A 13,570-nucleotide genomic window follows, 5' to 3' on the forward strand; every position below is an offset into this window, starting at 1 on the left:
TTTTAACAGGTTGGTGGGCAGGGCTAGTGCCCCAATTACCACCTGTTGTTCCCGGTCTGTGAAAGACATCTCCGTATTTCAAGGGACAAAGGTTTCTATATGCATAGTAACAACCTGCTAGTAGTCTCTTACCTAGTAAAGATTAAGACTAATGGTTTGAAACAGGCAAAACCCGCTTCTATTGCTTTTAGTTTTTTTTAGAGAAAAAAGGTTTTCCTATCTCAACAAAAACCAAGTCAAGTTACTGCATTCAAGATACCATACTTGATGCTAGTTTGTTATCACTTCTCCACTATTTTATTATTATTATTAATTGCCAAGCTACAACCGTAGCTGGAAAAGCAGGATGCTATAAGCCCAGGGGCTCCAACAGGGAGAATAGCTTAGTGAGGAAACGGAACAAGGAAAATAAAATATTCAAACATTAAAATAAATATCACTTAATAAACTAAAAACTTTAACAAAACAAGAGGAAGAGATATAAGATAGAACTGTGTGCCAGAGTGTACCCTCAGCATCTTCAGCTGTAGCTAGCAGTCACAACAGTAATTTCCCTTTTTCTGTAAGTACAGTAATCAAATTCTTAGCAACTTCATCCCAGAATTCTATTCCAATTAGAATTCTGTATTGAGTTTAAATATGAATTGTTCCAACACTGTTACTTACCTAGAACTACCTTCTTAGTAGTTACTGGTAACTACCAAACCGACCAGCTTTTTGTATTGTTTACCCTCTTTCCGTTTTCTACGGGGTCAACCTCAGGCAGTGTGATATGTGCCGAGGCGACCTGGGGGTCGGGAAGCGTGCAAGCTCAGGTCGTCTTATCGTCAGTAAGCCGAGGCGACCTGGGGTCGGGAAGCGTGCTAGCTCAGGTCGTCTTATCGTCAGTAAGCCGAGGCGACCCGAGGTCGGGAAGCATGCTAGCTCAGGTCGTCGAATCGTCAGTAAGTTTCTGGTCGATGAATGAAATGATATTCCTAATATCCAACTTAAGCTTTATTTATTAACAATATACCATTACATAATGTCTTGTAACCATTTATACAATGCATTAGCTTTTAACAATGACAACCAGAGCCTTCCATAAATAAAATGGAAACGAATACTTCACTCATCCTAACATGGAATGTCTATTCTGATTTTATTGACCATTACATTTTTTAATCTAAGGAATTACTTCACATCAGAAACTATAATTTGTTAAACCACGGATAAAACTGTACATAAAATTTGAATGCATACACCTTTTAAAGCTGTCATTATTCTGTTATTTAATAAACCCAATATAACAGAACATTGACTAACTACTGTATAAATATACTGTACAATTAGCTAACTTATAAACTGCCCTTCTCTATCAAAAGAAAAGGGCCATTGTGCTCCAACTGTGAGTGGCATTAAGAGGTCTTGCACCTAATCCAGCAAGGCTTTATACCCCCTCCCCCAATCTAAAGGTTTGGCTGAAAATACTAGTTTTGCATATCACTTTCAAGATTATCATTATTTTTGTTTTATTCCTTATTCAAGAAGCATCATCAGCTCATTGCTGCTATCAAATTCTCATAGCCACCTCACTTGGGAAAGTATACAGTGCATGGCTGCATGGTTCTCTAAAACAAGTGCCTGTCACAACGTACCGTACATACTATTTAAATAGATCATCATCTTCAGGTGAGATGGCAAAAATCCATCACCACTTAAGATTAGTTCCCTTACACACACGTACGAACAATAACGGTCACAGAGCACAATGGACAACTATTCTCATCGACATTTAAGTATTTCACAATAGGGGACTACGATATTTCTGGAGGCAAAAATCATATAGATACAGATTCAAGTCTGCTTTCCCACCGGACGACTGATCAAAAATTACTCTTTTACAGTTCTCAATTGTTCAAGGCAACTTGTAATGAATTCCACACAATCCATACACTCTCAGGTGAAACTCAGAAGGGAAGAATCTGCGGTTTTAAACTGAGATGATCAAAGGGATAAATTTGTTCATGCAACACCAAAGTGTATGCATTGGAAGCAACAAGAGACAATGATGTTAGAAGAAGACTACCTTTCAGGGGGAATGATGAATCACAACTTACTATGGGCAGACTCTTTTTATCAACTCTAAAAGAAATATGTATGACAGTACTGTATTCAACCTTAGTAAAATTCTATTACATAATCTCTCTATTATGCACAAATTACTGAAATCAAGAAAAATTTATACATTTGTTCCTCACAAAATTATCGAAATAAATACTAGAAATTCAGAGCCCTACTTCCATTATAAATAATAAATTTCTATGACATGGAGGTAAAAACGCAAGAGCAATATAAGGGCTCCATACTATGTAAGACTGCTCACCAATTTAAGTCTTGGTGTAAAGGTAGATAGCGACAATCAAACCGTACAGACCCAATACCTGCAGGGGAGAAAAATAAATTATTATTACGAAGATCAACTTAGTATAGTGTGTACAAGTTCACCTATCCGTAGGAAATCCAAACCATTGTTTATTTTCCTTTTAGCCAATGCTAAATATATTACACTAAAACCTGAATCATCAATTGAAATCAAAATAAGACTAAATTATGAACTGATCAGATGAAACTTTCTTAATGCAAGATAAATCCATAAACTTACGACATCATCAATTAAACCTCGCAATACCAGATAAGAATTTTTATGCTATACTCTACTGTATATACAGTAAATAGCATCTCTTACTCCCAACACTCCGTTAAAACTTTCCATAAAATCTTCAACCATGGCTCTTCGGAAACACCTTCAAATGGCCATAGTAACCTAAATATTTTAAACTATAGCAATCTTTTTTTTTATCCAAAAGGTTATACTTTATGACAAAATATTGCAATAAAACCAGTCTAAATACTGTATGATAAGTGATATTTTGGAAAAGACACTACAGTACCTACGCAAATGAATATTTGCACAAATTAATGATAGGAATAATATATTTCAAATTTACTTCCGAAATAAATTTGTATGAACAGGTTTTTCTAATGATAGAAAATCATATATAAATTACCTAAGAAAATATCTAACAAAACAAAACTATTCTTATGATAGTTTTTAGGAACCAAATGCTGTGGTTCAATTAAACCTCTAAACACTATTCTGTATAGGCACATTATATGATAAAATGCAATTTTCTATTTTTAAAGTATATTTGGAAACCATTTTTTTTTTTTTTAAATGCCAAGTATGTTCGTCAGCTGTGACTTTTATCAACGTCAGGGACACCCACAGGTCAAAGAGTTGATAGGGAATGAAGCAAATAAAACTAACAAACATTGTGTACTTTCTCATCACTACTTTTTCTTAATCGTGATTACCCATTCAGCAATGTACTTTACTATGCCAATTACACAATGTGATACTTGAAGCTATAAGAGTAAAATGAATTGGCCAGTGTCTTCAAAATGTCCTACATTTTCCAACAATACAAATTCTGGAGGCACACCTTTACGGGTGGCAGCGAGAGGCCATGTTACTGGATTGTTGCATATTAAAATCAAAGCACAATGAGAGCACGATACAGTATTGAAACTGGGCTCGCCAATAAGGTATATATTTTGCAAGTCAGGTTTCATTCCCTTCCCTTTCTTAAATGGAAAAGTTGTCTTAATTAATCATAACACATACTTAAGGGTCTCTGCTTCTAATTAGTAATCAAAGACATGCTAGTATAGCACATACTGAATATCACGCTTAAAAATGCACTTAACATCTGTAACTAGATGCATTATGCACACAGGTGACCTAGCAAATTCAACCATAACATTAACAGTTGATTCAGGATAAAATTATGTTGGGTGAATAGGTAAACTTTCTTCCAAAAATCCAAGTATGCACCATTTACTATACAGGTGCCCAATAAAGGCCAGGAATAAAACCTTCAGTGTTCACAAACCCAATTTGCTTAATTATAACCTTAATCAAATGACTGGTCTTCTATTTATGATGGGAGACCAAAAAGCTGAATATCCAAGAAATGGGAGCTAAGACTAAGCATCCAAGCAATGGAACTTTAAAAGATTCACATATTAACCCTGATCAAAATCAAACCACTCCACGGTAACTTATAACCCAACAGATTGACAAATAAGAACAGACTTATACGACAATTCCGCTACTGTTAACACCATTACCGGCAAGTACAGTAGTCAAGATACCACCAAGTTAATGAATCTTAATCATATTTTTACAAAGGTTCTGGTAAAGATTTGTAGGGAAATTTTCAGAACCATAAAACCCTTATCTCAACCAAGTGAAAGAACTGCCTTGAAGTAGGATGGGACAATTGACAAGTCAAAATGGGTTGTGGTACAGATTCAACCACCTGCATCAAAAAGTATATCCGTTGAACAAACAGTAGATGGTATTATGAATCTAGGCTATATAATCCTGTTGTAGGTCATTCAGTGCTTAATTGCCTCTAGAGTACTAACTAATTAGTACATCATGAGAAAAAGTTAAAAAAGAAAGAATTAAAACTGGAAAATGGAAGAGCAAGAATGGAGGAAAAGTATATGAAAATAAAGTACATCTAGAGGCTGAAGAAATACTACAAAGACCCTTCAGTAATGCTAAGACTGCACCAAGTGAGGTGCACTATTCCACCCATAGAGAGAAAATGGACAGGTTGTTAACCTGTCATCCAGTTGTCTTTACTACAATGAAGCAGCAACGGGAATCCTGGAGACCTGTTCCGCACCTCCTATTTTGCTTGCTTCCCCATAAAAACATGAGAAAATTACATTGCAAATCTGGAGGACTTCAGATCGAAAAATTCTTTATGGTCAAGTGCTTTGCAAAACTTCATACCTTAGGATAAAAATCTGACAGCCATCTTTTGACTACTCCATTGTGTAAAACCAATTTGGATGAGCAAAAATCCCCAGAGTAAATATCGCCAACCCAAACAACGAAAAGAATGGTCGACTGAAACAAAGGGACCATTATGTTATGTATGGTGACAAAATATACTACCATAAGCCAATGGCTAAAAGAATGCATTGTAATGAAAGGGACACAATCCTCTACATCCAAAACGTATTGGTAAATCTATTCCTTCGGTAAATTAACAGCAAATTTACTTCAGGAAGATTCATAATATAAATAGCTTTGGTAAGAAGATGATAAAATCCTAAGCCAGTGTATTCTGTGTCATTAGAAGAAAATGCACCAATGCTTCCTGTAAGGTCCTAATGGGAATTTCATCTTGCTAATGTCACAGACCCAAGCACCACTTTATCTAAAGAGGAGTTAATCCATGCCCTCTGTGAAAGTTAATACCACGTAACAGTAAGGGGTTTAGCACAAATTGGGCATAAGACAGTCTGGTGGAAATTGTCCTAGGACTCCTTATAGTGAGAAATCAGTCAAAGCTTTAAACAATTTTATCCATTTTACCTAAAAAATCTATGGGAGCACAAGAAAGATCAATAGTTGATGTGCTACCTGACAAAATAAACCAACAAATAGTTACATCAACCATTTGGCAACCTTTATGGAGACTTTACAATATAACTAGCTACATTTAGTTCAGATTCTTCAGTCTCTATTCTAAGTGACAATCAGGTGTTAAAGCTTTACTGCAGTCAGTTTCTTGGATATAAAGTACACATACCTTTCATGACGATGGGCTCCTTACAACCTAATCAATATAGACCCCACTTTCAAATAAGGGTTCTGTGTACAGTATAGGTTTCTCTCCTGGGTTCCCCAACCAAACCACTAACAAATTGGTAACGAAGTTCAAAACATATCAACTGCCCCGAATAGTCGACCAGGATTTTGTAGGCTTTGATATCCTGAAACACTAAACCTTTCAAGAATATTCTAGAATAAAGGGAGTCACTCAGACTACCACTAAAACCTATTTCCAAAAATAAAAAGACATTTGTAATCTTTGTTCTTTTGTATCCTGTGAAAAGAGAACACCCAAGAAAAATTTTTCAACCAATCTAAGAAACAATTCTTCAAAAACAGATCATAATTATGGAACATCTCACAGCTGGGGCAACTATTCCTAACTTCCAAGAGGTTTCATAAGTGGAATCATCTGTACATTGTAGTGCAAAGCTAGAGATAACCAAACTGACAACAATCAATTCAGATTCCTACTAAAGTTCCTGTAAGTGCAACCATTCTTCTGGAAAACTACAACATATATTTAACAAATTCACAAAGAACCTATTGATTATCAGATGACTAGGTTTTCCAAATGCTTCTTGAGGAACTTTCCAAACAGTTAAAGTCATATACAAAAAACTGCCTTTTATTCCAACTCAGTCATGGTGTGCTCTAAACAACAAAGTTATGACATCAAGAGTACTCAGATCTAGTCTTTTAAGGTACCTAACTGTTCAAAGAACAAGATTCTCAGTCACTTTAGAAACCTGACAATACACTTTGTACTAATACCTAAAATGGTAGCGAAGTCAGTCCCCCTTCATCACTCACACCAGATCTTCAAACAGCCTGAGATGAGTTCCCAAATAACCAGGAAATATTGACTTAAGATGGTACTCTCCTAATCTCATAATATACCACGCAAAGAAGCCAACAAAGTCCCTTCTAAAGGACTGGCCAAGCTTCACAGGAATGAGGGTCCAGTAGTCCAATTGTGTATTACTCAATTAAAAAAATAGGTGTCTTTTTTACAAACTGTACAACCCGGCTGGTCAAGAGGATAATTACGCCACAATTAAGGGTTGCGGTGGCCTACTGGAAACTCATTTGCCTGGCAATCGTTGGACTGGGGTTCAGGTCCTGCTCGTTAGTTTCTTACAGTGCCTGCAACCTCACCATCTTTGTGAGCTAGGGATGGGGTATTTGGGAGAGCCTATATGTCTACCTATTGAGTTATCAGCAGCCATTACTTGGCCCTCCCTGGTCCTAACTTGGGTGGAGAGGGGGCTTGGAACCTAGTCGTATGGATAAAAATCATGGTTAGACCCTAGGACATGTCCTGCTGGCTAAGGCATTGTCACTGTCCCTTGCCACTGCCATTCATGATCGGCCTTTAAAACCTTTATTGTTCCACAAAATATACCAAGAAAACCTCCTATATTTCTTAATCCTAAAACTTGTCCAAATGAGGAATACCATTACAATCCTTTCCTGAGAAGTCCATTAACTTTTTTACTTTTATTAAAAAGTAGTCAAACAAATGGAGACACCTCAAAACCTAAGAGATCCAAACCTAACGGCAAGGCACCAATCATTCCAACACTCCATTACAAACAATATTGTCAACAGTTCTATCCCAAGACAGTATGAACTGCAAAACTATCTTCTATCCTATCTAAATATGCTTTTTAATAATTTCTTATCATATGCCGACTTATCGACACTTTATAATTTCAATTTATTTCCTAACTGCATCAACTAATCTCCTACGGTGTTATTGGAGAAACTACTAACGGAATTCGGCAGTCTTCAAACAAACAATACTTTTAAAAAGTGGTAAGTTTGCACATTTACTCAAAATGTGATGTCACAAGGTACTGTACTTCCAAAAAGGCCAATCTGAATACTATACCACTGTCAAATCTGTTACAGCTAATATATAAATTCTTTGGATAAAGGAAAATATCAATTTCATTATTCCCAGGTGACGCAGCCTGTAGATTAAAGCAAAGGTTCTCACCTGGAGACATTATCTTACTGTAAAGGTATAAATTTTGTTTTAAATCAGTTTTGGTCTTCAAAGAAATAACAGATGAAGTTCAGGAACGTTAAATGAAATAATTTTGTAAACATGCTTAACATGAACTCACCAACTCTATTAGCAGAGATAACCTGCAATAAAATTCAACCTTAACAGAGGTTTTAACTGTCTTAACAGTTTAGAGTTCTCTTCTTTATAACTGAGCTACACAGCCCAGTAGGGTTAAAGATATTTGGGATGACAATGTACTGATAATGGAGATATAACCAAATATCTAGATCTGAATTTAAAATAGATTGTAAAATACTATAGAGTGGAGATATAACCAAATATCTAGATCTGAATTTAAAATAGATTGTAAAATACTATAGAGTGAACCATTAAAAACAAGTGAAAATAGAAATGGTCCATAATGGTGTAAGAACGAGATATGTTTGAGTCTCGAGGTGAGGATGGCAGGTTCATCCTTGCCAAGATTCTTGGACACGACATCTCTTACTATGCTAGGGGTATTTTTAACTTTACTTCAGAAGCAGATCTTCTGAAAGCTGTTTAACTTCTTAAAATGACATCTTTCCTTTTATGGCTTCAATTGAATACAGTATTCTCTATTCTTTATTTATAAGTATCGGCGTCAATGACCGTAGATGTCAGAAAACCTCAAATCAATCAGAAAAAATATGTAAATTCAGTAAAACGAATAACCTATAATAGTAAAAGAACAAAAAACCACTTGCCTCAGCAAAGATAAGAATGAGGATCATGCCGACGAATAGACGAGGCTGCTGCGCAGTTCCCCTCACACCGGCATCACCAACAATGCCAATAGCAAATCCAGCTGCCAGGCCTGATAGACCTACAGCCAAGCCAGCACCGAAATGAACAAAGCCACTGAAATAAGGAAGGCAGCATTTTAATACTGTACATCTGTAGGCTTAGATTACTCATACATAAAAAATTTTAGAATACAAGAGGCCAAATTTACTCATACATATAAAATTATAGAATACAAGAGGCCAAATTTACTCATACATATGAAATTATAGAATACAAGAGGACAAATTTACTCATACATATAAAATTATAGAATACAAGAAGCCAAATTTACTATCTCACTTTTTACATTAATCAACAACCTGTAAGTGATTAATAAATACATTAGTGTATTTACAATTTATAAACTTTTAACTTTGAAATACTGTATGATAATTAGATAACATACAATAAATTGACATCACTAATCTGTATTATCTGGGTAACTTAAAACTTGCATAACATTACCAGTCTGTGTGTGAACTATAATAAACTTACATTACCTGGCTGTGTGATCATACAACAAACCTATATTACCAGTGTGCAAAAACTTAATTACCTGTAAGTTTCACAAACTTTTATGGGGTCTGTGGGTTTGTCTTCAAATTTTGTGTAGCCATAAAGTTGCAATGCAATAGAATATTCCCCTTTCCTTATGCTAAATATGGATACAGTATCAGTAATATGATTTAAAATGTAGGGAAGGTGGCATTGATTAAAAAAAAATAATCTATAAAGGGGGACCTACATCCCAAAAACCCAAAAGATTTTAACATTTTTGACCGCACAGACTAAAACGTTAATCCTGCTTACCCATCAAGGGAATTTAACAAATCGTATTACATTATCCTATATTTATACAAACACCTAACCTAACCTACCCAGATATTTTAAACACTTTAAAAATTATTCCTTACCTTTGATTACTGAAACTTTACAAGCCTTAAAAATTTGTTACGAAAGGTGCAGGCATCGGATTACAACAATTGTGTGGGACATTGTAGAAGATTGTACATACAAAAGTAAAAAATACTTACTGATAGAGGGAATAGTTTTCTTCCAACTTTCCGGCTATCAAGACGGCCACCACCAGACCGTAAATGGCAATGATACCAGCCATAACCACAGGAATGATACATTTCATAATCAGCTCTGGTCGCATCACCGACATGGCTGCAATACCCACGCCTGATTTAGCTGTGCCATAGGCAGCTCCTAGGGCTGAAAAAGAAATATCAATGTTATACTTTTACTTCAACATTAAGGGTTTTCTCTGGCCCTGTCAAACAAAAAACCCATGCATGAACTACAAGATTTGTATGTTTATATTCTTGAGTATTTAAGAGTTATTATTGTTCTCTAATCTTGGGTGGTGCAATAGCCTCTGTACCGTGGTCTTCCACTTTCTTGGGTTAGTTCTCTTGCTTGAGGGTACAATCTTGCACACTGTTCTATCCTTTATCTTACTTCTCTTCCTCTTGTTTTGTTAAAAGTTTTTATAGTTTATAAAGTGATATTTCAGTATTTTTAAAATATTTTATTTTTCCTCGTTTCCTTTCCTCATTGAGCTATTTTCCCTGTTGGAGCCCCTGGGCTTATAGCATCCTGCTTTCCCAACTAGGGTTGTGGCTTAGCAAGTAATAATAATAATTCCGTAATCTTAATAAAATTCACAAACAGGTTTAGATACTCATTAGTGTACTAACAAAATTGCAATGCCAGATGGAATGTAAAATGTTTCAAGCCCAAAATAACGAAAAGAACAACAAAGAAAAGGAAGAGAGAAAGTAAAAAAAAACTGTACATGTTAAACATGAGTAATAAAACTACAAACCTTGGCTCATATTAAGCTCATTAACCTACTTGACAGAAAGACATTCCCCATAGTAAGGCCTTTACAGTACATTACCAATCTCTTTGCAGAAAGAGAAAATGTACTCAATACTGTACACTATCTTTAGCAATGCACTGCGGTAAATGATTTCTACGCTTAACTAATGTCTGTTACCACTAATTTTTCACTCTGGGCATTAAAACAGCATCCTAGAACCTCGGGCTACAAGTTAATTGGAATACAGTAGAAGCATAAATTTTCATTTCAAATTTGTATTGGGTTACGAGCATTGCATTGGCCACCAACCAAAAATTGTGCAACGTGAACATTCATTGAACTATAGTCATTTTTTTTAGCGAGGCAGATTTGCATCGACTTGCAGCAGTGCCCTTTTAGCTCGGAAAAGTTTCCCGATCGCTAATTGGGTGGACAAGATAATTCTAACCAATCAGCGATCAGGAAACTTTTCCGAGCGAAAAGGCCCACAGCTGCGAGTCGGTGCAAATCTGCCTCGCTAAAAAAAATTGACTATAGTACTCGGTTTATCACGAGACAAAGTAATACGGTGCCCATGCATAATTTTTACTCTATTTTGTCAAACATTAGCTCAAATCACCCCACTTTAACTCAGGTGTAAGAAGACAATGAGTCCAGAAAGCACAAATCAAGAAATTCAATCATAGCAAACGCCCGCCATGAATCTCCAAAGGTAAAGTGCTAGTTAATTTGTCAAGTCTTTTCTGTTATGAGTTACAATTTCTCCAATAATTACCATTACAAATCCTCTAAAAATTTAGTGTAATTAAAGAATATTTACAGAAATGTCAAGTGAATTTCAGTATGGAAAAAAATTTACTTAAGGATATATATTTCTGTGTGAGTTCACTCCCATAAACTCGTAACCCCTGGTATTACTGTATAGGCTTCAATGCAGCCGAGAAGTTTTGATATCAATATTTCTATCCCGAACTATATCACAGAAAATACCATTAAGTAAATTCTATTGCATCTGGTGAAAATAGATTCTTTTTCAACAGGAGTCTAAGTAAAAAGGTTAATGAACTTAAGACACATTGAAAACCATGAAACCAACTTGATGGAAAACCATACTATTCATAAACTATTACTCGGAATTTTAAAAACCAGCCTTGTAACAAAATGCACAGACAAAGTTAATGTATAAAAGTTGCTGATCTACAGACAAATTTATTAAACATTCAGCAAAATATCAATTCCTACAATATTATCTGATAAAAGAAATTGAATTTCCAATTAAGAACATGCAAATTTCAATTTAAATAAATTGGATACTGAAAGTTTAGACTTGGTAAGAAAACTTTGGAAAAGTAACTATTGTAATGTTATTTTCTTTATTTTTTAAGCAAATTTAATTCCTAGATATATGTCTACTATAGGCTCTAAAATCTTTAAATATGCAGCCCTGAGACTATATAATAAGCTCCCACGAAACATTCAAATGATTAAAGACATGAAGACTTTCTTATTTCAGGTGTCTTTGGACAATGATGATTTAACAGTAAATGAACAATACGAGACATGAAACTTTAAATACTCTGAACGAACAAGGTAAAACGACAGAGGAGGTCCTGTAGAGAGTGGGGTTCCCCTGCTGTATGGAACCGGAAAATCATCCATCAAAGTAAAGTATATTATTTCCTCTTATAATTCAAATCTTTTAACAAGCTATCCCTCAGATAGCACATAAATATATAGAACAGAAATGCCCATAAGTTAACCATACAGTGCCAAATTGTAATCTTAAAGTTTAATCTAATTCAACATGCTTCCCTTTGCTACCATAACTTATAAAAACAGTACTAGAAGTAGCTAATAAATTCTCTGCGATTTTTGTTTGCAAGCTGTATTACCTACCAAATTATTAGATCATTGAATTAGTAAATCTAATCTTGTCCCTATGTTTGCCTAAGGTGATTACAGTTTTAACTAGCAGGTTTTATTATTGGTTTTAAAACATCCCCTTGAAAGTTTAGGCAATTATTTTCTTTAATTCTAAAATTAATTTGGAATTCTATTTGAACCGGAAATACTTTGGTAACTCCCAACAGCCTCCTACACTTAAAATTTTTCAATACAAACCAATACAGTACTGTATTACTTAAGCTAAAAGAGTTAGAAGTTATTTTGTAACTGGGATGATGGTCACGTGACAAGGTATGACCTAATATCCAAGGTGATGTCATGATTTAACCCAATTAACATTTAAATCAGACCTAATATATCACTTAACATTTCTATGGACCTTCAGAAGACATCCTACAGTATATAAAATACAATTAGAAACTTGAGTATTAAATGAGAGCAATACGCAATGTGAAATGTTAAGTGCTCCCGAATGATCATAAAATGACCGTGGATGTCCCGTAGAGAGTAGGGTTCCCCTGCTGTATGGGACGAGATAAGCAGCCCTTAAAGTGATGATGTATAAAATGGGACAGACAATAAAAGTACGATAGACCAGAGACGAAACGTGTAATGTTAAGTGCTCTGGAATGATCATAAAACGACCGTGGAGGTCCTGTAGATAATAGGGTTCCCCTGTTGTATGGCACCAGATAAGCAGCCCTTAAAGTAACAATGTATAAAATGGGACAGCCAATAAAAGTACGATAGACCAGAGCAAATACTGAAAAGATATCAACACTTTGGACCCTTACGCAAGAGGTTACATAATAAATCTATAGCAAGTATGAATGAACGTCATACGGGAACTTTACAACTAGCATCTTTAACTTTGAAATTGGGGTAATAACACTGTCACAAAACGGCCTTTGCCCCACAATATATTTGTTCTGGGGGTTTATATAAGGGGGAAAGGGTGTACAGCCCTCCTAAATGAGTATAGCACGTTTATGCACGAACTTGAGGTTTAAATAGGAACCTATGTAGACCAGCAAAAATAAAACTCAAAAGCTTCCCTTAGTGGAAGCCAACTTAACTGCTTGACTGGAGGCAATGTAAGGGTGAAAATTTAACATTAAGGTTACTACTATACCAAAATTACCATACACTTAACCTAGCTTAGTAAATGCATTAATGTGGATCTTTAAATAGCCATTATGATTCCCGACTATAATTCAACATTAAAATAGCCACTAGCGATATACTAGGAACGTTTACCAAGAGCAATGACAGTCCCTTGACAGCCCTCTATACATCCTGGCCCATAGGACACGGACAAAAC

General features: G+C 35.3%; 1 protein-coding gene across 1 annotated transcript in view; it reads right to left on the reverse strand.

Annotated features, from left to right (window-relative positions):
• Positions 1 to 983: 983 nt before the first annotated feature.
• LOC137655796 (V-type proton ATPase 16 kDa proteolipid subunit c) overlaps positions 984 to 13,570 on the reverse strand; it is a 12,992-nt gene continuing 405 nt past the window's right edge. Inside the window, exons 2-4 of the mRNA XM_068389948.1 lie at positions 9,551 to 9,734; positions 8,438 to 8,591; positions 984 to 2,423 (exon numbers count right to left, since the gene is read on the reverse strand). Coding sequence (XP_068246049.1) covers positions 2,370 to 2,423; positions 8,438 to 8,591; positions 9,551 to 9,734 — 392 coding nt within the window. The 3' untranslated portion in view covers positions 984 to 2,369. The remainder of the gene's footprint in view (positions 2,424 to 8,437; positions 8,592 to 9,550; positions 9,735 to 13,570) is intronic.

Source organism: Palaemon carinicauda, chromosome 16 (assembly GCF_036898095.1).
Source record: "Palaemon carinicauda isolate YSFRI2023 chromosome 16, ASM3689809v2, whole genome shotgun sequence".
Classification (NCBI taxonomy): domain Eukaryota; kingdom Metazoa; phylum Arthropoda; class Malacostraca; order Decapoda; family Palaemonidae; genus Palaemon; species Palaemon carinicauda.